This window comes from Mus caroli, unplaced genomic scaffold, assembly GCF_978045245.1.
Source record: "Mus caroli unplaced genomic scaffold, Mus_caroli_1 scaffold_14, whole genome shotgun sequence".
Classification (NCBI taxonomy): Eukaryota; Metazoa; Chordata; class Mammalia; order Rodentia; family Muridae; genus Mus; species Mus caroli.
Genome location: NW_028227269.1, coordinates 101,177,084 through 101,203,629, shown reverse-complemented (window position 1 = coordinate 101,203,629; position 26,546 = coordinate 101,177,084). Strand labels below are relative to the sequence as shown.

Sequence of the window (26,546 nt, the reverse complement as noted above, 5' to 3'; positions counted from 1 at the left end):
GCTTGCTATAGAGGAGCTCACAAGTTAACCAGTTACCAAAAACTAGTGTTACATTATAGGAGAGAGAGAAGAGAGGGTCTCAAGACCCCTCCCCGAACTAAAGAGTTTTTGACATTTGATGGCTTCAGGGACAGGGAGAGTCAGTTTTCTGTAAAGACTGTGGTCCTTTGTAGGTGTGCCTTGCTCCAGTGAATGGCTTTATATATGTGAATACAGAGGCAGCATAAACTGAAGTCTGTGGGCTATTTTAAAAAGCTGGAGGGATAGGGAGGTTGGGGGTGAGTTTGGGAGGAGTTACAGAAGAGTTAGGAGTCACAATGAATATGATCAAAATACATGGTAAGAGATTTCCACGTGAATGTTGACTTTCTATTATTTATGTTGTTATTGAAGATTGTAGTCATAGAAAACTAATATTGATCATCTCACCAGGTAGTAATTAATCTATAATAAATCATATATAATAATAGGGATAACATTTTGTCTCTGGTGGTCATAAGTGGGTATTGTTATTTTAACAAATTATTTTGTTGAGTTTCTTCTTATAAGCATGTTAAACAAAACTTACTTTGAGAATTCCCATATTAAAATTACTTTATGAGAGAAAAATATAAAAATAGAATTTTCTGTATGTTTTCATTCCCATGCAAACTAATGTCTCAATGTCATTTTGATAGCAGGGTAAGGTATTTTATTCAACTAAAACTGAGGTATAAAATGTATTTGTTCATCCATATCTCCTGTTTCTAGTTACTATTAATAAAAATCTTCTCAACCTTGCTATTAAAAAAAAGAAAATTCCAAAGAATTAATAAAATATTATATTTTTTAAAACTGCTCCCAAAAAAGGGCAAAATAATGTGCCCATTATTAAGGTTGTGGCAATTCCTGGGATAGGAGACATGGCAGCCAAATCCTCGTGGTTGATACATTTCTTGATGATCTTCCACTCAAAGGCATTTTACACAGTACCAGCACCCAACTCCATACTGGTTAATGTGAAAGTGAACATAGGTTTGGTAACAGATAGAGCTGGTATCTATTAAAAAAATACATCTTCCTGCAAAATGCAGAAAGAGGAAACATGGAAAGGATGTGGAAGTCACTGGGCCCATTGGTGCAACACCCAGGTCCCCTGAACAGGAGCCAAGGGTCACCACTGAAGGCCACAGAGCAGAGCAACACTAGTTTCTGAGTGGCAGGGAACACTGGAGACTATCACAGGAGACTATACTGTATTCTGTCTTTTATATAAGAATCTCACAACGTACTCCGAACATCCCAGAACCCAAGATTCTCCTGCCTCAGCTTTCCACGTGCAGACATCAGATGCATACTCAAGAGTGAGTTTATAACTGTCTTATAAGAAGGCAAAAGACAAAAGGAGGAAATCAGGCTGAGGCTGTGACTGAAGCCTTTTAAGTCGGGCCCAGGAAGGGGTGGAACAGGACAAACATTTTAAAAGATAGAATTTATACCAACTCCATAATGAAGACTCTAAGTGGTCTCTGCAACCACAGATTCCACATCTGCAGACTCAATGAAGCAAGACTCACTGGAGAGCCATGCTGCATCTGCTCTGAGCACACACAGAGAACATTTTCGTTTAGGTCATTATTCTATGAACAATACAAGGATTTAGAGTAACTCAGGGATAGAGTACTTGCCCAGCATGCACAAGGCCCTAGATTGAATCCCCAGTATTACAACATAAAATTAAATATTATACATAACCTAAGGACAGTTTCTAATAAATGAGAGGATATGCATAAGTTATGATCAATTACGCATCATCAATATATGTCATTTTATATCAGGGACTAGGTGGGGCATTTATAGAGAAGAGGGAGAGATGTCCTGGAACCAATGTACTAAGCAGCTGAAGCAGGAGAAATAATGCAAATTCAAGGCCAAACCTGCCATACATGTTGTATTCCAGTTCAGTCTGGACTACACAATGAGACTCTAGCTCAAAAAAACAACAAGGGAAGTGATAGTTATTGAGCTGTGTGCTATAAATTAAAAATATTTCCATAGGAAGAGTATTAGTTATCAGATCCTTTGTGAAGTCCTTGCTTCCCTTGGATATAGAGCTTAACAGAAACAACTCCAGCCCTGCAAGCCAAGCTGCAGCACCAAAGCAAGATCATGAGTTCTAAGAAACCAGGAGACCTGGGTTCTGAGTTCCAGCTCCCATCCCTACTAACTCTACAGCATTTGACCTCCCAATTCTAAGACCCTGTTCACCATATACTCAGAATCAGAGGTAGAGGCTAGAGCTTGATCATTTTCTTGGCATACAGACAGAGCATTCCTTATAAATGAGTTCTGTGAGCCATTGGACCATAGGCAAGTCACCTGGCCCATCTGGGATTGGGCTTCTCATTGGCAAAGAGAGAAGGCTGAATTAGATCAGCAGATATCAGGGATTTTTTTTCTATAAAGGATACTCAGTTAAAGAACATCTTATTTATAACTCCAACATATGAAGGTGAAAGGCAGAGAGAGCTCTTTGGTGGAATCTAAGTGGGAGCTTCATCATTTGCCTTCATGTTCCCACCAATTACCACCACCATGGAGGAACTGACAGAGGAAGTGACCTGGAGCCTTTACCACTATAGAGTCAATGAAATAAACCACCTCCTTCCAGCTCTGATTGCCAATAGAGTTAGACAGCGTGAGCCAGACCATCATAGTGTCTACCCATCCATGTAGAAGCAGTAGGTTATACCAAGGATTTTGCAGTGCTGGTGTAGCTACCGTGAACCACAGAAAATAGTCCCCTAAGCATGTTTGTTGTTCACTAAAAGGATGAAGCCCATGCTTCCTTATTCTAGAGTGGACCTCCCAGGAGCAAGATAGTCTGAGACAGTAGGAGTAAAAACTCATAAGGCTCCCCAAATTTGTCCTAGGTCCTGTACAAGCCCCCAGAGTACCGCTGCTCAGATCTAGGAATGAGGCTTTCCCATAGGAAACATGAAGGAACTCTGTCTGACTGGGAGGAGTCAGGGAATGATCCTGAGTCTGACTGCCATCCTGGTATCCTCAGTTCACACACCAATAGTCTTTAAAGAAATGATAAAGAAGCCATCTTTCCAACGAGAAGTGATGACCATCTCTGGAGCACTGCTAGGCAAGGAGCATCTGCCTAGGGTCACGAACAATCTCCAAGGATGCAGATAAATTGTGTGGATGCAAGTACCGTTGCCTCTATCCAAAAGCACTGGCTTTGACCATGTGCCTCAAGTGGCTATTATGACTGTCAGCACACTCTACCTCAGCCATTCTCAATCTCTTCTGTGCATATGTAAACACTATGTAAAGTTCACTTTAGCTTTCTATACTACCAGGACCCAGTAAGAAGATAATAACTGGTAATAATAATAAATAGCAAGATTCTGCTGCCAGGAAGAGACTCAGTGAATGACATTCCCCTGGTGCCATAATAGAGCTGTTCACCCCCTAATGTGGTGGAAAATGCTTTATCTGTATAGTCTACCCCAAAGAAGCACTGAGCTTGTCCAAGTTGCTACCTGGGTATGAAGCTGTATAAACTGGAAAGTGTATACACTGCACTTCCTATCAGCTGAGTTCACCTACCAGCATGTTCTGAGGGCACTGTACGGTTTCCTGGATTCTCTCCATGTTTGGCTGCTGGGTTCTCCTCCTCCTCTCCTTCAGGGCCTAGAATGAACTCTGGTCTGGAAGAAAGGAGGCTATCTTCAAGGCTGTCTGTGGGCTCCTGCAACAAATACAAGCAGTTGTGTGAGGGGCTACAAAGAACAGTTTGGTTTCCATCAACAAAGTGGGTCAGCCTGTTCTACCCAATCTTGTGCTAGCCAAGTGTGCAGAGGCCCTGTACCTCAGAAGAGCATGTACCCACATGCACACCCATCCTATTGAGAGGTGTGCATTGGCGGTTGGTGAAACCTTTGCTTTCATTTGAAATAGATACAGGGAAATAAAACATGGAAAACATTGATCTTAGACTGCTCCCCCATCTTTCTTTAGTCCCAGAGATCAGAATCTCACTCCCAATTTATTTAAGAGACAATGATTTCAGACATAATGCCAGATACCTAGATACCTTAACAAATCAGTGTTTTAGGAACAAGAAGTTGCTGGAACATGGAACGTGTGAATTAAGGGGAGAGAAGGGTAAACTCAAGTCTCTATGAATAGACAGATGGATTAACAAAATACGGATCCACACAATGAACTGTTACTCGGCTTTCGGAGGGAGATAATGATGTGTGCTACATCTCAGAGGAAGCTTGAAGACATGACGCTCGGTGAGATAAGGCAGTCCCAGTGGAGAAATACGGTAGGCACTTACACAGCTACAGTAGTCAAGGTCATAGAAATGGATAGTAGGAGCTGGGGACAGAGAGATGGGCAGGTGTTATTTAGAAGTCCTGGAGATTGGTCGCACAATGTTGTGCAGGTGCCAGGATCATTGATATAGACATATATAGAGATGTAAAATACATAAACAAAAACAGGAAGGAATGAGAAAATTTCTCCTTTTAAGAGTGCACTGGGACCTTCACTCAGGAGGCAGAGGTTTGTCAACCAGAGTTCAAGGACAGCCTAGACCACATACCAAGGCCCTATCTCAAAAAGCAGGGTGGAGGAACACAGTAGGTAGGGCTATTATCTAAGTATTTAATCTCTGGCTATTTTATCCTTTTTCTTCCTAGTTTTATCTTTAAATATCCTGTTTGAAAATTATCTTTCTGGCTAATACTTCAACCGAAAACAATTTTAAGAGAATGATTTGACAACCAGTTTAAACAAGACAAAGACAGGTGGAATAAAGGCCATTGGAAAGAAAGTGCTAAAACTGTGGCTAATTGGAGGGGGGGGGGATTAGGAGGAGTCAGAGAGACACGATGGGGCCTCAGGGGATCATGGAGATGGGAAACCTTTGTCTTCATCCTCCCATCCCTGACCAGAGACGAAGACCTAAAGATAGACCACGTTCTTTGCCTGCCGTAGGGCCCCCTGCTGTGGAGCAGTGGGACAAGTTAAGGCCTGATCAGGACACATTTATGAGTTTTGGGCCATCAGCTTTCCTGACTTTATTCAGACTGACTTAACCTACATTAGGAGAGAAAGATTCCCTCAAAGACCCTTAAAACAAACAAACAAACAAACAAACAAACAAATAAACAAACAAACCAAAAAACACTCCAGCCATCACAAGCCCTCCTCTGCTTTATCTGTGTATGCTTATGACCTCTCTCTCTCTCTCTCTCTCTCTCTCTCTCTCTCTGTGTGTGTGTGTGTGTGTGTGTGTGTCTCATGTGTCTGTGTCTGTGTGAGTCTGTGTGTGTCTGTGTCTGTCCTCACCTCTAATGAAAGCCTTTCTATAACTGCCTGTTCTGTCTGCTACATCTGAGATTTCCCCTGCTGTTACTGCACTGGAGAGTTTCTCTGCCCTTTAAATCTTTAACTGGCAAAGAAAATGAACTCGATCAAGGTCTCTGAAAACCACCTTGGCCAGCTTCACAGGCTTACTGAGGCTGGCTCTGGTCCTAGGTCTTCTACAAACAAGACAGCCAGTCATCTTGTAAGCTGAGTTTTGTGTAGACAGTTGCCCACTGTTTAGGATTTGTCTACAAGCACCTGTAATCCACAAGTCTGGTACCATGACAGGACTGGCATCACCTGCCTTGGAAACTAGCGGAAAGCCTCCCGCCAGCCTGCCCTTTGTGTTTTCCTCTCACTGTGTCTCCCCTTGACCCAGGGAGAGCAAGGGAGACTGAAGGTGGTGGAGAACAGGCAGTGGAGACCACGTTCCAGGATAGACATCTCTCTTGCTCAAGAGCATTTCTTCTAGTTGAATTTCAGAGTCCTTAGCTTCACCTCCAAATCTAAGGATTCGACCATCTGAGAAGCATAAGACATGAAGGATGGTTTGATGTGGCTCAGGTTCTCTTCATTTATGCTTCATTTCCCTCTTTGTCTTAGGTGACAAAAACCTGCTAGGAAGACATATGGGGTGACCCCGCACAGCCTCTTTCCCTCAGTTTATCCCTCAAAGAGATGCTAAGGATTCCAGTAGACATTTCCTCAGTTGACTTTGTTTGCAACTACTAGACTCTGCCTTCATTCCCTGGTTACCACTCTCCCCAGGGGCACAAAGGACCCTGCAATTGCTTAATTCTCTAGGCGTTCGCTCTCTTTCCCCTCCTCAGAATGTGAGGTGCCCTATTCCCTGCTTAGGCACCTCAGCGCCTTGCTTTCTTCATTATGACTTCCTCTTAGCTTTTCTCTCACATCTCTGGCCCTCTGAAGATTCACCTTTGGTCTTCTCTTCCTTTCTTTTTCCCTCTTTTTAGTTGGTTTCTCCCAGAATTAGAGTACATGACTGACTTCAAAGCATTTATTTCTTTCCAATCTTTCTCTTAAGAATCAGATCCAGTATTCACGGTGCACAGCAACTCTGCCTGGATGTTCGAGGTGCTTGCTAATATGTTCCCTGTAAGACCTGTTGAGATTGCCCTGGGGTGACATGGAAATGGGACCAGACAGGCCCTTTAAGAGATGATTAGAGCTTGTCCATTGACAAATTAATGTCCACCTATCATCTGGGCAGAAAGTCCCTGTCTGAACTCTTTTCTACCATTTTCTTGTCACCAGCTTCACTGCAGGTATAAATTCAGGGCTCATCTTCCTCAAAAGACTCCTGGTCCCTTCATATCCTAGCACTAGTCTCCAGGTCCCTCCTCTGTCCCCCCGCGGCCACTTTCCTAACTTCTTGCTATATATAATACTCATCACGCTGGTTTGTGGTTTTCCTGTTACTTAAGTATGCTTCCAATTAGACTCTCGGTGTTATTGTTGTTGTTTGTTTGTTTGTTTGTTTTTAGTGCTGGGATAGAACTCAGGGTTTTGCTGGGAAGACACTGCCACTGAGCCACACTTCCAAACAGACCCCAAGATTTCTTGGCTTCGATTTGTATTTCCTCACCATCTGTTACTGTGGCTGGTTTTATTTTGGTTCAGATTGGTTGTTTTTCAATTAAATTTTTATTATATGCTGACAAGTTGACAAGAATGAACCTAGAAAACATTATGCTATGGTAATAAACAAGGCAATATACACAAGCAAATAAAACCTCTTCTCACGTGCCTGAGGGATCTGCAACACCTGAGCTCAGAGTGACAGACAGTGGGCAGGAATGTGAGAGAACAACGGGCTGGGGGGTGGGGACACATTTCTACAGTAAGTATCCAATGGCTGAGTTAAAAGACATAATATTATGTTAAAACAGATCAGGCTAACAGACTGCAACTGAAGGCACACTTTATTGTTTTATGTGAGACTTCAAAAAATGTTGGATTTTTTTTTTTTTTTTTTTTTTTTAGAGAAGTAACTTTTGACCCTAAACAATTGGTAAAGAAACAGAAGAAGACAGGTGGCGGCTTGGATAATTTGGTTTCATCTGTCTCCAATGACTGGAGGGTATTTGGATGTTATGTATGCCCCTTCAGATATGCTACACAGAAAACAGCTAAAGCATGGAGTCACTGAAGTGTGGCGTACAGCAACTGTCAATTCTTTCCATGATTTCCCCTGAAAGCAAAGCATGAACGTAGCCAGAAAAGGGAGTGGGTTTTCTTCATTGTTGGTGAAGGCAGTGAGTTTCTTAAATCAGTATCCATACATAATCTACTTAATATTTAATTGCAGAATGCACTATGCTCATTATTATTTAAACTTCCTAAAAGTAATTTAGTGAAAATAGTCTTTTAGGGATAGCAGTAATGTTCCGTGTCTGTGGAAACTCCATGAGTGGGACTGTTATCACTCTCCTCGAGCCACCTGCAAGCATTCCGTATGCTGTGGCTCCTACCCTAGATAACAGATAAATGCTGACCACCCCTGCACACACACAGATACACACACATAGGCACAGGCACAGACACACACACAGACACACACACATAGGCACAGGCACAGACACACACACACAGACACATACACAGACACATAGGCACAGACATACACACACAGACACAGACATACAACACACACAGACACACAGACATACACAGACACACACACACAGATATACACATGACACACAGACATACACATGACACACACACAGACACACAGACACAGGCATATACATAGACACACACACACAGAGAAACACACACAGTCACACACAGACACACACAAACATACACATAGACATGGGCATATACACACACAGACACACACACATAGACACAGGCACACACAGATACACACACACACCACAGACACACACATACACCAGCTTTGTTAACCATGAGCCATCTCTTTTCCTCAGCTGCTTACCACCAGCCGGCTTTCTTCTTTGGGAGCTAGTCTCTCCAGGAGTTCACAGGCGAGCTGGTAGCAGAGGATGCTAGACTGACACAGGTTACACTCCGTCGCCTTTTTGTCCTTCTGGCAGCTGTGGGAGCCCCCCCAGGGGGCCTGGAAGACATTGTTTATGATAGAAATAATGTCCTTGGACAAACTGTGCTCTAAACCCATCGTGATGCCGTCATCTTGTAGCTCCATCTGAAAGACACACAGAAGAAGATAGAGAAGGAGAGAGGAAGGAAGAAAATGAAGACAGAGTTCGGTCCTTTATCCAGCACTGTGTTGCCATGGTACTTGTCAGTAACTAAATTATCTGAAACAATATAGGCTTAAAAGTCACAAAGATACACTGCTTTCTAGCATCTGTCTAAAACTAATATAAATATAAGATAAAGTACACAGATTATCCTCAAAATCATGAGACATTAAAAGATATTTTTAAAACACCACTCTGTGTGATTTTACACATTTAAAACATGTTGTCTCACCTACTGTCCAGATCTTGGCTTCCAAGTACTATTATCCAACAAAAGGCACCAGAGTTCCCTGGAGAATTGGCTAATCTCAGAGTTGAAATAAACAGGGGTCTGGAAAAATCCCATGCTTCCAGATTTTAAAGGAGTGTGGAAGACTGGGGGTGTAGCTCAATGGTAGAGTGGATGACTCCATATGTGCAAGGCTTGGAGTTCAAGTCCCGATCCCACAGATGAGAAAGAGAAAGGTGTAGACATGATAGGAGAACATAGAGCCAGGCCAGATAATGGTAGCAAATACCTTTAATCCCAGCACTCAGGAAGCAAAGGTAAACATATCTCTGTAAGTTTGAGGGCAGCCTGGTCTGCAGAATAAATTAGGACAGCCAAGGCTACATAAGAGAGACCCTGTTGGGGGGGGGGGGCTGAAAAGATGGCTCAGTGGTTAAAAGCACTGACTGCTCTTCCAGAGGTCCTGAGTTCAATTCCCAGCAACCACATGATGGCTCACAACCATCTGTAACAGAATCCGATGTACTCACATATATAAAATAAAATGATCTTTAAAAAAAAAACAGAGACCCTGTCTCTAAATATAAATAAATAAACAAACAAGAACTTAGAGTCAGCTTAAAGGGGTCAGCTTAAAGGGATCCCCACTCCTTTACACAGAGTAGCCTGAGCAGCAGAATAAATAATCATAGCAGCAGATTCTATGAATCCACAGGCATAGGGACAACCAGGTGAAGAGCACATTTGCAGGAGAGAAGGAACTACGGCTCCTCTTGTGGGACACTACATACCAGCAAGTACAGCAAAAAACAAAAACAAAACGGATAGACCTGGAATATCCTAATTTGCAAGCCATTGTAATAGTAATTAATCGAGGCATGAACCATCCATCAGCCTGAAACCCATAGTGGGGAGTCTGATAAGAAACAAGAAATCATGCAGGTTACGTACTAATTACGGAGGGTAAAGTGGAGCCTTCCCTTGGCATCTTAGGGAGATTGAACACCAAAACCTATGGTTGTTCAATTCTCTTATAGGACATTAATGACACAGGATTTATATACAATAGTATCTATAAATATCACATATACCTACATCTCACAGGCTTTAAATCGTCTCTATATTATTTGTAACACCTAACACAATGACTGTTGTATAAATAGCTGTTACACTGCATAGTTTACATAAGGAGAAGATAAGTCTGTGCATGTTCACAAAAGATGCAATGATGTTTCCCAACTGTCTGTGTTTTGGTTGTGGTTGGATCTGCAGATGCTGAGCCTGGAGCTTGGGGGTGTACAATGCATCATTATACTTTCTAGTAGAGAAACTGGCAGAGATCACATTAGCCAAAACTATGCCTCCAGTAACTCTACCCTATGCCTCCTGGTGAATCTTTTTAAGTATTTAATTATGTGTATATGTGCCAGGGTTGGGGCATGCAGTATGAGTACAGGTGATCCTGGAGCCAATAAGAGGGCAGCTAGGATTATAAGCAGGTGGAATCAGCCTAATGTGGGTGCCAGGAACTGATCAGGTCCTCTGGAAGAACAGCAAGTGCTCCTAAGAGCTGAGCCCCTGCCGCTTGACACGATAACTAGAGAAGATAGGATATCACAGTGTGAGCTTCCTGCCAAAACAAATCCTGGGACTCAAATCAATTCATAAAAAATAAAACAAACTTTGTTTGAAATACACTTTATAAAATAACTGAAATATAATCTCAAAAAAGAAGCATCAGGAAAGGGTATGAAAATGACTGAGGGGCTGTTCTAGACAATAACTGGGGGGCTGTTCTACACAATGACTGGGGGGCTGTTCTACACAGTGACTGAGGGACTGTTCTACACAGTGACTGGGGGACTGTTCTACACAGTGACTGAGGGACTGTTCTACACAGTGACTGGGGGACTGTTCTACACAGTGACTGGGGGACTGTTCTACACAGTGACTGGGGGACTGTTCTACACAGTGACTGGGGGACTGTCCTACACAGTGACTGGAGGACTGTCCTACACAGTGACTGGGGGACTGTCCTACACAGTGACTGGGGGACTGTCCTACACAGTGACTGGGGGACTGTCCTACACAGTGACTGGGGGACTGTCCTACACAGTGACTGAGGGACTGTCCTACACAGTGACTGGGGGACTGTCCTACACAGTGACTGGGGGACTGTCCTACACAGTGACTGGGGGACTGTCCTACACAGTGACTGGGGGACTGTCCTACACAGTGACTGGGGGACTGTCCTACACAGTGACTGGGGGACTGTCCTACACAGTGACTGGGGGACTGTCCTACACAGTGACTGGGGGACTGTCCTACACAGTGACTGGGGGACTGTCCTACACAGTGACTGGGGGACTGTCCTACACAGTGACTGGGGGACTGTTCTACACAGTGACTGGGGGACTGTCCTACACAGTGACTGGGGGACTGTCCTACACAGTGACTGGGGGCCTGTCCTACACAGTGACTGGGGGACTGTTCTACACAGTGACTGGGGGACTGTTCTACACAGTGACTGGGGGACTGTCCTACACAGTGACTGGGGGACTGTCCTACACAGTGACTGGGGGACTGTCCTACACAGTGACTGGGGGACTGTCCTACACAGTGACTGGGGGACTGTCCTACACAGTGACTGGGGGACTGTCCTACACAGTGACTGGGGGACTGTCCTACACAGTGACTGGGGGACTGTCCTACACAGTGACTGGGGGACTGTCCTACACAGTGACTGGGGGACTGTCCTACACAGTGACTGGGGGACTGTCCTACACAGTGACTGGGGGACTGTCCTACACAGTGACTGGGGGACTGTCCTACACAGTGACTGGGGGACTGTCCTACACAGTGACTGGGGGACTGTCCTACACAGTGACTGAGGGACTGTTCTACACAGTGACTGGGGGCCTGTCCTACACAGTGACTGGGGGACTGTCCTACACAGTGACTGGGGGCCTGTCCTACACAGTGACTGGGGGACTGTCCTACACAGTGACTGGGGGACTGTCCTACACAGTGACTGGGGGACTGTCCTACACAGTGACTGGGGGACTGTCCTACACAGTGACTGGGGGACTGTCCTACACAGTGACTGGGGGACTGTCCTACACAGTGACTGGGGGACTGTCCTACACAGTGACTGGGGGACTGTCCTACACAGTGACTGGGGGACTGTCCTACACAGTGACTGGGGGACTGTCCTACACAGTGACTGGGGGACTGTCCTACACAGTGACTGGGGGACTGTCCTACACAGTGACTGGGGGACTGTCCTACACAGTGACTGGGGGACTGTCCTACACAGTGACTGGGGGACTGTCCTACACAGTGACTGGGGGACTGTCCTACACAGTGACTGAGGGACTGTCCTACACAGTGACTGAGGGACTGTCCTACACAGTGACTGAGGGACTGTTCTACACAGTGACTGGGGGACTGTCCTACACAGTGACTGAGGGACTGTTCTACCCAGTGACTGAGGGACTGTTCTACACAGTGACTGAGGGACTATTTCAGAGAGAGATACAGACAGACGGACAGATGGATGGATGGACTAGAAACTAGGACAAATAATTGCATTAAGTAATCTTGGATTATTCTAAAATCAAACACAGGTTAGGAGGACTAGAAAAATGGCTTGGTGATTAAGAGCACTGGCTGCTCTTCCAGAGGACCCAGATTTGAATCCCAATACAGGGTGGGTGGCTCAGAACCATCTGTAACTCCAGTTCTCAGGGAATTTAATGCCCCATTTTGGTCTCCATGGGAACCAGGCATGCCCAGGTTACACAAACACACATGCAGGTAAAACTCCCATATACACAAACACATATACACACAAACAAAAAACAAACCAATAAATAAATAAATAAATTTTAAAAATTTAAATTTGCTAAGTCTATCTTTTCTCTGGCTATAAACATGATGCTTATACTAATTCTAAAAGAAAAATTTCCATAAGTTAGATGATACTTTCTGATTTTGACAACTATGTAGTGGCTACATAAGAAATGAAATTTAAAAATACACTCTGAAGTACATAGAGATAGATAACATGTTTACAACTTACTCTCAGAACAATTCATCGAGAAAATAGGGGCCATAGCCATTTAAAAAATGTGAGCAGAGTGCTTAGGGACTCTCTGGACTATTCTTATAATTTTCTGTGACTCCAAATAATTTCAAATTTTCAAATTACAAGGAAATGTTTTCTTTATCAGAGCCTTTTCAACTTTTACAGTTCCCTTCAGAAATCAGTTCATAAAATACACCTAGATTATCCTCATCACAACAAAAGTGTACCGTGGTCTTCCCAACAACAGCAGTAACCAGTTCTTCCATCCAATTTATTCAACCAGAACAATATTTCTAAAATTCAGATCCATTTTCACACGTCAACAGCACTGCAGATGGTCACAAACGTTGTTAGGAGATTCCCAAGGAGTTTGCAACAGTCATAAGTGATGGCGCTCATGACAGTGAGAGCAAAAAGACCCACCCACCAGACAGGATCACTCGGCAGGGGTCCTCGTATGCCCCATCTGTGAACTAAAGGAATCTCATGCTTCCACTACCTGCTTTAGGAGAAGGTCAAACATGAGGATGAAACAATTTAGATTCATGTCATCATCTTCACAATCAAAATCAATAGTCCTTCCTCCTGGGTGTCCAAAGTTCTTGAAGGGGCTACGGAATGGACTACGCATGGGACTCCGGAACGGACTCTGGAAAGGGCTATGAAACGGACTCAACGTATTGTGCTGACCTCGTCGACCAGGATCAGAGGCGACACTCACCTGGAAGAAAACACATCAGCAAATGCAAGATGACCTCATGAAGGCTCCAAAGGCTCTCCTAAGGGTCCAAGACCTCTATCTGAGGTATCTGAGAACCCCGGGGAAGGCATTTCCTGTTGTGGGACCAGCTTCCCACAGGAATTTGTACTCGACCTGATATAACCCCACATAATATATAAACACAGTAGGAAACAACCACGTTTTCCTCTGAGTGGTCTGGAAATGAGTTAGAACCCTGAACAATGAAGGTGTCTGTCATCTCATTTCATCAAATGCTGTCATACTAAACCTCCGTGGCTAATATTGCCAAAACAACAAGTTGAAAATGAGAAATTTTCAAGTAAAATATTTTAAGCTAATTTCTAGAATTATAAACATAGACCTGTAGGTTGGAAGGATTTTAGAATGACCAATGGGACTATGACGATCTCACTTCCATGAGAAACGGTACGGTGGACCTACTGCGCTGGCTCTCTCCCGTGTGCCCACCCACACTCCTCAACTGTGCTTTGCTATTCTGCTCTCCACTGTGTCTCACCTGGCTCCTTTGCTGCCTGGTGTCCAAGTTCAGTCAACGGCAGGCACCAGAAGAACACCAGGGCAGCAGAGGTAAGAGTAGGGACAGTTCTTGCCACCTCTGCCTGTTCTGGGGTGCATCTGAAGCCATCACTCTAGGGCGACCTCCGTCAGCTCCCTAGTGGAGTTCCAGCTCAGGGTGGCTGCTAGAGTTCCGTATCCTTCAGCTCTGCAGGGGCAGTGGCTTCCGACTGAGCTGTCACTCACTGTGGGAGCTTCATTGTCCTTGCGCCTTTAACAGTTCTCCTAGCTCTACCCACAGCATCTCCACTGAAACCTCTCTGCTTTATTATGAGTGATAAATTCTGTGGTGGAGTCCTATGTCTGTGCATCACGCTCAACTCCTATTTTATCTCCTAAGGACCATCCTAGTAACCAAGTAGCATCATAAATATTATCCAGTTCCAGGTGAGAACGGTCGCCCCTTGTGAGTCAGAATGTGTGTTGATAGCATCACTTCCCAGGATCTAAGGTGAAGCAATTGTAAAAATGAGGATAATGGGTTCTTACAACTCTGTTACATTGTTCATTGTGAACACTACACAGAATGAAGTTACATACAACCTAAGCTTCTTATACAGCCTTTGAGTTGCAAGAAGAAGAAAACAAAGTGGGCCTCTGGTTCCTATCAGACAGGCAATCAATGATCCCTCTTAAAAAAAAAAAAAAAAAAACGAATAAAAACTATATAGACTATGATCCCATGAGCTCATGAGGGTTTGTGGTCCCCAGATGTCAGTGGAATGGCTGTGGGAATGTTCTGGAGACAGGCCTGCTGTGCAAAGCATTGAGATCATTTACCTCTCAGGAACTGCTCATGGTCGGAGAGGTCCCTTCACCTACATAAGCTCCTTCAGGTCCTCTGTGGGCACGGAAGCCCACTAACCGAGCTTACACATTTTTTCACCCACAGAGATGCAATAAAAAGACCTCGGCTGATTCACAGATTCTATATCACCTAAAGTCCCCACCAATTGACCATGTCTCCCCAAAATAGGATAGCAAAAAACAAAAGCAAATCACCCCATCAAAGTGAAGGATCTTGCAGGAGCTAGAAAAGAATCCCTGGTTTCCAAGAGGATACCCTGCGCCCAGAGGAAGAACATACGCTAAAGAATTGCTATCTTGTTCTCTCAATGGCAAGAGAGCACAAATTAAAAATTTTTTTTAAAGATTTATTTATTTATCATATGTAAGTACACTGAAGCTGTCCCCAGACACTCCAGAAGAGGGCGCCAGATCTCGTTACGGATGGTTGTGAGCCACCATGTGGTTGCTGGGATTTGAACTCTGGACCTTAGGAAGAGCAGTCGGGTGCTCTTACCCACTGAGCCATCTCACCAGCCCCCCAAATTAAATTTTTAAAAAGAAGAAGAAGAAGAAGAAAATGAGAACAGTAACTTACTGATTAAAGGCTACATCAAGGCTGTCTTTAGCAAATGTTTTCTTATTTAATGTAATTAAAAGATTAATGAAACGGAACACGATACAATCTTTCCAAAGAGAATTCTAATGATGCTTCTCCAAGGCCAGCGTAGCTGGCAGAGGCTTCCCACACCTTATCAAGAAGGACGCGAACTGTCATAGTGATACTTACCCTTCGAGATGCGAGGTTCCCTGACAGTTCATTGGCTCTTGATTTTCTTTGATTTGCCAATTCTTTGACAGAATTAACACCATCAGAAAACATACTTATTAAGAGTTGAAGTGGAACCGTGATATCTAACTCCGATAATACCTGAGGGATAAAGCACATGACACACAAACCCCAAAAAAGTAAATTCTCAAACTCAGAAAACTAAATCTAATATTTTCTCTAATGTCATGACAGTTATGTCATGAAAGTAAGGACATTTTGCAATACATATGAGCACAACCATTTTCAAATTATTCACACCAAGGAAATCCATTACCTTTGAGATGTCCAATTTCCACCTCCCCCCTGTCCACTAAGCTGTATTCTTTCTGCTGCCCCCTCTGATGCATCTGGAAATGTCTTCCCTCGACTAACAGCATCTGTAGCACCGGCCCCAGCCCACTCCCGCTCTGACTGAATGCTGCCTGTTGTCTTGCTCTCTGGTACGAGCTCACGTCCTCTTGGGGCAGATATACCTCATCAGGCATGAACTTTCTGCAGGTCCATGCTTTCTTTCTTCAAACAGAATAACCCCCCCCCCACACACACACACACATACACACACATTCCTCTGAGAACTTCCTCAGGGCTTTCTACAGTCAATCACCACTTTCACAGGGTTTAATTACTGCTACCATTCCTCCCACTGCCAGTGGCTTGAAGGAAGAAAGACTAAAAAAAGACGTGTTTCTAACCTACTCGTTATCAAGTGGCTTATACGAGATCCGCAAGTGTTCCACAGCTAATTATCACGAGTGAGTTTTGAACCCTATCTCACCACTCTCTTCGGTGGCTAGGCAGTACTTTGTCACCTTCCATTACAGCCTCTGCCTTCAGGGAAATGCAGAAGACCTTGGGTTTGATCACCGGCACCACAAAAAGCAAACTTAAAAAAAAAAAAAAATAGTATCCGCCAGGTGTGGTGGCACACGCCTTTAATCCCAGCACTTGGGAGGCAGAGGCAGGCGGATTTCTGAGTTTGAGGCCAGCCTGGTCTACAAAGTGAGTTCCAGGACTGCCAGGGCTAGACAGAGAAATCCTATCTCGGAAAAAAAAAAAAAGCAAAAAAGCAAAAAAGCATCCATAATCATAACTAAACATTAAATTTGCCCTCGTTTTACGAAACTGTCTAAACTTCGTGGTAGGTATTCAGTTTCACTTTTTTTTTTTTAACTGAGCATTCATTTAAAAAAAAAAATGTGTGTCCAAATGCTAGAAGGAAAGGCTGGGGAAGGCTATAAAGTTAAAAATAGAATGTGGTCCCCTGAACTGGAGGGGTTTGTAAGCAGAAGGAAAACTAAACCAAAACAACAACAACAAGAGAGAGAGAGAGAGAGAGAGAGAGAAAGAGAGAGAGAACGAGAGAGAGAGAGAGAATTAAATCTATTTAAAAGGACAGAATTCACAAAGGGAGCTGGCAAGATGCTACAGTGGGGAATGAGGATCTGGGGACCGAGAGCTACAGAAAACTTGAGGGGATGTCATAGGTGAGGCTGACTATAAAGGACTGAGCTTTTATAGACAGTGCTGCTCACTGACGGTGACACGAGAGAAAGTCATGCCAGGCGGAGAGGACACTGTGAACCATTCTGTCCACGACTAACTCTCAATCTTCCCAAGTAGAGATGATGGCTCTGAACCCAGGACACTAGTCAAAGGCAAGGCCCAAAGGCCCTATAAACTTGGTGACTTTACCCAATACATTTATACTTATTCACTACGCTACTGCTACATGTATCTGACAGGTAACCACTTATCTCTGCGCATGTGACATTCGTCTGCAGCAAATGCTCATAAACACAAAGGCTCGGGAGTCTCTGCAAAAACTCCTCCCGCTTCTCCTAGGTAGCTGAAGAGCAGTGACTAGAGGCCAGGTCGAAATGGTTGCGTCATGCACTTACGTGAAGCCAGAGTAGCGCTTGCTCCTGCACAGTGGAGGGATATCCTGTAAACCGACAGCTAATAAAACCAAACATCTCTTCCATTGAAAACGGCAGAGGACACAGCTCTATGTCAAACATTTTGCTGGAAAGCAGAGCAACAAAAGTAAGTGACCGATGGGCACACTCCAAAGACTACCATGACACTAGAGTATTTCTAACTATAACCTCAGAGAGCTCAGGCCTTTAGAGTAGTAGCCTTGTTGTTCTCACCAGGCATTTGTGTGTTTCGCTACTTTAAGAGGTGAGTTCCCATCATTAAATAGAAACGATTGTGTGGCCGTGATAACACTAATATTCACCCCGTCTGAGGCTTAATGGAAGGAACTACCCCAGCATCTAAAGACATTTCCTGTTACATTTTCCCCACCTACCCCATTTACCACACATGAAAATAAACCAAGGGAAGAATATACAGTTATTACTCCTTTTCTGAATCGATTCGAACCATCTTAGCTCAGTTTCTGGCCGTGTCTCATCTGAATGCTTCGCCTCACTCCACAGGACGGTTAGCATCAAGATTGTCTAAAATGCTTAGCAGAGTGCCTGGCTAGCAGCACATACCCGTCCGTGAGTGTGAGATATCACTACAACTAGTGACTACATCAAACTACTTACCCACCTTAATACTTCCCTGAATTCCTTTAACTGGTTGTCAGGGACTTCTGTCCGGATGGCTTCCAGCCATTCAGGCATAATGCACTCCCACACAGACTGGCTGATGACATTGTAAGGGATCAGGCAGAGGATCCTGTTGAGACCTTCCTTTAACTGAGTCACTGTGCTACAGGACTTGTCCCAGTATCCACCGACCTGACAAGGGCAAAAGAACAAGTGATACTCCTTATAGTTACCCTCAAGGACTTCTGAGAAGGGGACAGGCCTACTATGAGACTGAGTCACAGGCTTGTGAGAATCAAAGTCACTGTACCATCGGTGAACAGAGAAGCATCTCTGTGGGAAGGTAGTGAGTCCTTTCCGGAAATGTCCAGTAGTGATAGGGCTTGGGTCATGTGGTAAATCTATTTCTAGCTTTTGAGAAAAGAGGCTGTATTAACTTCCACTTCTGCCCACAGAACAGGAGGGCTCCCCTCCCCCACACCCATGGCAGCATTTGTTGTCACAGATACTCCTGAGGATGGCCATTCTGACTTGTGTGAGACTGAAGGGGGAGAGGGGAAAGGGCACATGGAGAGGACTGTGGGTTAGAGGCAAGGTTTTTCTGTACAGCTCTGGCTGTCCTGGAACTTGCTCTGTAGAACAGGCTGGCCTTGAACTCACAAAGATCCTTGAGTGCTGAAATTAAGGGCATGTGCCATCACCACCAAGAGGTTTGAATCTGCATCTCCATAATGACTGAGGATGTCAAATACTTTTTAAAATGTTGGCTGGCCATTTGTGTTTCTTTTTTTGGAGAACTTTCCACTAAGCTCCATAATGAAAAGGAAGCACAGGTATAGATAGGAAGGTACAGATATTGATCGTGGACTGAATTTGAACTATTCTGCCATGGATTTCTGGAGCCTATGTGAGTTGTAAGTCCAAAGTTCTAGTCCTACTGTGATGGGCAACAATGAAAATTACTCTTTTTAAAGCTAGATTAGCATGCAGCTGCTCCTGTCTGCAGAGACACACGCTTCCTCCTGCCACACACACCCTGTACTGCGGGTTTTTCTTTATGGACAGCACAGTACAGAATACCACTCTTCTCTACTCCTCATACTCTGCCATGGCCATTTAAAAAAAAAACAAAAGATGTTCTAGCATAATTAAATCCATGAACAAAAAAACCGATGCATTTGGAGGGGCTGAGGGGTATAATTCAGCGACCAAGCCCTTGCCTGACATGCATGATACCCTAGGTTCATTCCACAACACCAGAAAGAAAGAAAAAGAAAGAAAGAAAGAAAGAAAGAAAGAAAGAAAGAAAGAAAGAAGGAAAGAAAGAAAGAAAGAAAGCTTTTTTAAAAACTAATTAATACAGTTTATTAATTTATAAGTTGTTTTAAGCCTGGTATTAAAGATTCTATTGAAGTGGAAATTTCTGGTTTATTTGGAGACTCAGTTGTGTTATGTGATGTTTTTCTGAAAACTATCTTATGAATGTTTCTGCTGAAGCAGACACGTGGGAGGACGTTTTGCTAAGAACAGATTTTTCTTTCTGGAAGCTTCCTGGGAAAAGGGCATGTAATATTTTGCTAGAGCAGACGCTTGAGAGGACACATGATGTTTGGAAAGGGTATAAGTATAATCCAACAAGCAGTGGCCAGCGCAGTGTGGCATTGGTTTGCCTTGCCACCCATGCTGGTCTTCATTTGGCTTTACTGACGCTGGCCTTCAGTGACAATGCTGTGGCATTGGTTCACCTTGTCTTCTTCACTGATCATCACTTGTTGTGACTTTGTAGAGAGAGACACACCAAAGAACTCCTGGTGGTGTTCCAGCAGCTTCTCATGGCTTCCTCTGTCTGACTCAGGCCTGTTGGCAGAGCCTCACGGTTTCTTGTGGATTAAACTATGCGTTGCTGGTTCATAACCGGTGTTTGCAAGGAGATCAAGCTACTGCTGCTGACTCGTGTCAACTAAACTGCTGATACCCTGACAATGCAGATTGGATTTGCCCCAAAAACTATTTCTAAACAGGTCCACATCCTACTTTTTTGCCCTATTAGCCTTTCCTTTCCACTACCTCTAGTGAGTGGTGGGCTAGAAGGGCAGATAAAGCATTTAAATATGCTTATTAAAGTAGGTTTTGAAAAATATAAGCCTACCTTCTATATTATACTTACTAGAATAAAAGTAATAAAGTGTTGACTGTTCCTGAGTCGTTACCTTGTAACATAAAGTGTGGAACTCTTTTTTATCTTTATTTTTATTTTTTAGTAGAGGATCAATAAGCAGTTGTGTTAAGAGAATGCTCTGGGAAGGATACGTGTATTATCTCCTGAGGAATCCTTATTCTGCCCAGCTCCTTAGCATGTCTTCAGGTGAATCAACCCCCAACCCCCACTCTTTTGTACAAGATATGACTGCCACTTTGCCAATTTTGTCATTAGTAGAAGATGATTTTAATATTTTCAACTGTTAATTTTCAACAAACAGAATAATCATTTTAAGATCTATGCTCCCTTTTCATTTATGATTTTATTGATTTGGATACTGTGTCTGTGCCCTCTGGCTAAGGGCTTGTCTATCTTGTTGATTGTCTCAGAGAACCAGCTCCTTTTGTTGATTCTTTGTATAGTTCGTTTTGTTTCTATTTGGTTGATTTCAGTCCTGAGTTGATTATTTTCTGCTGTGTACTCCTCTTGGGTGTATTTGCTTCTTTTTGTTCTAGAGCTTTCAGGTGTGCTGTTAAGCTGCTAGTGTAAGCTCTCTCCAGTTTCTTTTTGGAGACACTTAGACCTATGAGTTTTCCTCTTACCACTGCTTTCATTGTGTCCCATAAGCTTTGGTATGATGTGTCTTCATTTTCATTAAATTCTAAAAAGTCTTTAATTTCTTAATTTCTTCATTAACCAAGTTATCACTGAGTAGAGCTTTGTTCAGCTTCCATGTATATGTGTGCTTTCTGTTGTTTTTGTTGGTATTTAAGACCAGCCTTAGTCCACAGTGATCTGATATGGGTGCATAGGATTATTTCAATCTTCTTGTATCTGTTGAGGCCTGTTTTGTGACCAATTATATGGTCAGTTTTGGAGAAGGTATCATGAAGTGCTGAGAAGAAGGTATATTCTTTAGCTTTAGGATGAAATGTTTTATAAATACCTGTTAGATCCATTTGGTTCATAACTTCTGTTAGTCTCACTGTGTCTCTGCTTAGTTTCTGTTTCCATGATCTGTCCATTGCTGAGAGAGGGGTGTTGAAGTCCCCCACTATTATTGTGTGAGCTGCAATGTGTGCTTTGAGCTTTAGTAAAGTTTCTTTTATGAGTGTGGGTACCCTTGCATTTGGAGCATAGATGTTCAGAATTGAGAGTTGATCTTGCTAGATTTTCCCTTTGAACAGTATGAAGTGTCCTTCCTTTTCTTTTTTGATAACTTTTGGTTGAAATTTGATTTTATTTGATATTAGAATGAAAATAGACACAATAAAGAAATCACAAAGGGAGACAACCCTGGAGTTAGAAAACCTAGGAAAGAGATCAGGAGTTATATATGCAAGCATCACCAACAGAATACAAGAGATAGAAGAGAGAATCTCAGGTGCAGAAAGTACCATGGGAAACATTGACACAACAGTCAAAGAAAATACAAAATGCAAGACGCTCCTAACCCAAAACATCCATGAAATCCAAGACACAATGAGAAGAGGAAACCTAAGGATAATAGGTATAGAAGAGAACAAAGATTACCAACTTAAAGGGTCAGTAAATATCTCCAACAAAATTATAGATGAAAACTTCCCTAACCTAAAGAAAGAGATGCCCATGAACATACAAGAATCCTACGGAACTCCAAATAGACTGGGCCAGAAAAGAAATTCCTCCTGCCACATAATAATCAAAATACCAAATGACTAAACAAAGAAAGAATATTAAAAGCAGTAAGGGGAAAAGGTCAAGTAACATATAAAGGCAGACCTATCAGAATGACACCAGACTTCTCACCAGAGACTCTGAAAGCCAGAAGATCCTGGGAAGATCTCATACAAACCCTAAGAGAACACAAATGCTAACCCAGACTACTATATCCAGCAAAACTCTCAATTACCATAGATGGAGAAACCAAGATATTCCATGACAAAACCAAATTTACACAATATCTTTCCATAAATCCAGCCTTACAAAGGATAATAGATGGGAAACACCAAAACAGGGAGGGGAAACTACACCCTAGAAAAAGCAAGAAAGTAATCTTTCAACAAACCCAAAAGAAGATAGCCACACAAACATAATTCCACCTCTAACAACAAAAATAACAGGAAGTAACAATCATGTTTCCTTAGTATCTCTTAATAACAATGGACTCAATTCTCCAAGAAAAGGACATAGACTAATAGAGTGGATATGTAAACCGGACCCAGCATTTTGCTACATACAGGAAATGCACCTCAGTGACAAAGTCAGACACTATCTCAGAGTAAAAGGTCGGAAAACAATTTTCCAAGCAAATGGTCCCAAGAAACAAGCTGGTGTATGAACATTTCATATCTACCTTTAAGAACTTGAAAATGCATCTCTGTTTACCCCCTCCAGAGAGAGTGCCAGAGACACTCTGGAGAATCCATCCACCATACAGAAAGCCACTTCTTGTTCTTAGCTTCAAAAAGCCAAAGCCAAGCTGAGTTAGGACTGGAAACCTTACATCTCGAACTGTTCCGGGGGTAATGCATCATCCTTCGTTATTCTCATCCATAAGCCTTCTCTTCTAATTAATCTATTATTAGCTACCTTGTGAGACCCACTTTGGGAAAGGAGAGGTTCTTCTAATGACATAACTTCTTATCTCTCAGAATCATATCAGACTGGAATCATATCATACCACTCTAAGAGAAATAACAGGAAGCATGAAGATGCTTCATGTTCCAGGAACTCAAAACTGCCCAGCATGTAAAGATGCAATTTTATGAAGGAGTCAGTAGGTGGCACCAAAGAAGAGAGGACCATCTCCTATCTCCATAACTTCTCAGCCTCTGAATCCTGGAGTCACAGCCATTCCTGCTGATGGTCTGTACTCTGATTTATCCTCAAATGCCTTATATCAGCCCAGTTTTAAAATGTCTTTTTGAAAGACAAAAATTACAAATAAAAATAAAACCTAGAAAATACTTTGAGGGAATAAATATCATGTATGACTGCCAAAACCCGATGCTGAGCCTCCACTTTTCTGAGTTAAGCACAAATGATACTGTAATGAAGAAATACTGGGTCTTCCCCCACTGAGCATCTTCAACTAGGTAGCATGAGGAGAGGCATAGAGAAATCTGTCCTCCAACACACGGAGAGGGCATTCTGGCAGTTCTAGGAACCATGTCTGGAATTTTAAACCGCACAGTGTGAACTTTGATTGTTACTGGAGTTTTCAATGGGAAGCTGATTTAGGGCAGCCAGAGTGAACAGGAGTTCCCAACAGATCAGGTCTGGCCACTCATCCCAAAGTAATGGTTGAAAACAAGAAAGGAATTTGGTATTCAGGGCCATCACACTGGAAAGACAAAGAGGGTGGAGCCTCTCTTCCAGAACACTGGCAAACTTGGAAATTACATGGGGAAGGGAATGTGAGATCCGCACAGTGGAGCAGTCTCCATCAGACTGTTGTCTGGTTAGGCATTATCTCTGTTCTGCCCACACAGAATATTCTCCATGTTGAGAAATTTGCTCCAAATGAGGGGGAGGGAGTCAATCAGGGTGCAGTTTACATTATCTCACTGGCTATGTACCCAACAGGCCTGTGGTGCTGGAAGTGGGGTGATCTGCTCCCTGTGAGATGCCTGTCCTGATTGAGGGCTGGGCAGTCTGTTTTCTCGCAGGGTGATCTCCTGCAAAGCCTGGGTGCTCTTGGAAGGTGTGCAGTAATTACTGAAGACTTCAAGGAGCCGTTACAAGAGTCTGAAAACAGGACACCTTAAAAATGGGTGGTTGAGCACTTGTAAAACTACCTTTGAGTTGCTTTTATCTCAGTGTCCTTACCCTTGCAGGGGTCTAAGTAATTATAACAGCCCACCTATAGGCCCAGTTGATCAAGAAGGATCTGACCCATAAAAGACCTGTAGGAAGTGAACCTTCAGATGCCAGGCTTTACCCTGCTTCTAGAGACCATTCGCTGGGCATGTGCAAGCCCAAGGGAAGATCATTGCTTTTAGTAAGAAGTGATGTTTGAGTCCTTGCCACTCTGCCATAATCTGGAAGGTGAACATGAAGCCACAGAAATGTCCCTCATTGGCTGCAAGCCAGGAAAGAACTGAGAGCCCAAGCCACACAGAAACAATTTCTTTTCTTTCTTAATACGAACAAGCAACACTAAGAATGAACACATACTTAAGTTATTACAGACACCTTACAAATCCATCATGCCAGTCTTCCCTATTCCAAACCAAAGCTGAAACAGCACATCACCAAAGATTAAGAGTATCACACTAACCAACCTTGGTTTTTGTTTGTTTGGATTTGGATTTTTCATTTTTGAGGCAAAGTATTGCATTGTAATCCTGACTGGCCTGATACTCGGGGTATAGTCTCAACTGCTACGGACTGCATAGCAATCCTTCTCCCTCTGCCTCCTAAATTCTGGGTTTACAGGTATATGCCACCACATCCAAGTAGATTGTCTTTGGCTGTTGACATACAAAGAGGGATGGTCAAATGTGGCATTGCCCCCAACCTCTCTCCCGCAGCAAGGCCTAGATAGGTGACCTCCACTTACCCTGGCAAATTCCATGGGTTTGGGAAGAAGGCACATGACCATGACATCAAATCGGACATCACATACTGTCTTCAACCACTTGGTGACGAACTGGGGCTTCAGCTTTTCCACCAAGCTTCCAACTTCATCATCCATCATGTACGCCGTGGAATGAAACCACTGAAATACCATAGCCACCAGCCGGGCCAGGCTCTCTGTGGGCGTGTTCTCACTGGGTGTGCAGAGGCTCACCTGGGGTAGCAGAACAGACTTCATTCAGGCTCCTCCACCCCAGCGTTACAAAGTTATGACAAGCATATTTAAAGAGGGAAAAAGGAGGAGCTCCAGATGATGCATTCAAAACCAGCAATGTTACAAATGGTTACCATGTATCCAGAACTACGGTCCTCTCTAAAGGCATGCATGGATCGCCACAGTAACATCCCCTCAGCATCTCCTAAGCATTGTCTTCCTGTTGTAATTCCATTATGTAACCTGAACTAGAATGTTTTCCAAAAGATTAAGTCGATAAAGTGGTATTTCATCAATATCTTCAATTTTTAAAAAAATGATCATATTTCAGTTCTCAAAAGACCTGATTCAGGTAAAAAAATTTCCATCGGTAACAACTCTGATACCCAAGTGCTTTTCCCAACTCACTGTGTTATAAGTAATTTTTAAACATTATTTACCCGTTCTGAAACAATAGTTTATTGAGCACTTGGCAGGGTCCAAAAAATACAAAATTAATTAATTAATTAGTTAATTAATTAAATCATTGTCCCTGCCTTCAAAGAGTTTCCAACAATAGGAGTCACTGTGTTCCTGTATAATAGTTCTTGGAAGCAAGACATGTGGAACCAACAATTAGTTCCCAATTTGGTAGTCTTTTTTTTTTTTCTCCCAAGAAACTGTGTGCAAGCATAGAAGAGGGAGATCACTATGGAGACATAATCCTTGTATCTAGCAGGCAAAAAAAAAAAAAGCCTGCGTTTCTGCAGAATAGGCTCTTACAGCTGGGTCTTTGCAGTATCTGATCTCCACTGGATGAGTAGTGGAGTTGACTCAAATCAGTGTAACCACTCCCTCCCCAGTAGCCTGACTATAGTTCGTATATGTATATCTAGGTATATATGTATACCATAGGCCCCCTTAACTATACAAATGTTTCCTCGTGTACATAAATGATAAGACATAAATCTCTGGTGCCTTGTGGTAATCCCAGTACTTGACAGCCTGCACCAGCCCGCACTACCATTGCGTCCTGTGAGGGAGGTGAGCTTCATGGAGGCAAGGCCTTGGCACTGTGGCTCTTGCTGCCTTGTTTGTTAAAATCAAATTGGGGGAGGGGAGCACCGACAATTATAAAATCAAAAATACTGATTCGCCCTGA

The 26,546-nt window shown here is 43.2% G+C and overlaps 1 protein-coding gene across 5 annotated transcripts in view; it reads right to left on the bottom strand.

The window, feature by feature from the left end:
- Unc79 (unc-79 subunit of NALCN channel complex) overlaps nt 1-26,546 on the bottom strand; it is a 235,915-nt gene that overhangs the window by 97,499 nt on the left and 111,870 nt on the right. For all 5 annotated transcript variants that reach the window (XM_085830632.1, XM_085830633.1, XM_029484459.2 and 2 more), the window contains exons 14-20: nt 25,175-25,405; nt 18,433-18,623; nt 17,772-17,895; nt 15,832-15,972; nt 13,437-13,658; nt 8,336-8,563; nt 3,601-3,742 (exon numbers count right to left, since the gene is read on the bottom strand). In XM_085830632.1, the coding sequence (XP_085686758.1) occupies nt 3,601-3,742; nt 8,336-8,563; nt 13,437-13,658; nt 15,832-15,972; nt 17,772-17,895; nt 18,433-18,623; nt 25,175-25,405 (1,279 nt within the window). The remainder of the gene's footprint in view (nt 1-3,600; nt 3,743-8,335; nt 8,564-13,436; nt 13,659-15,831; nt 15,973-17,771; nt 17,896-18,432; nt 18,624-25,174; nt 25,406-26,546) is intronic.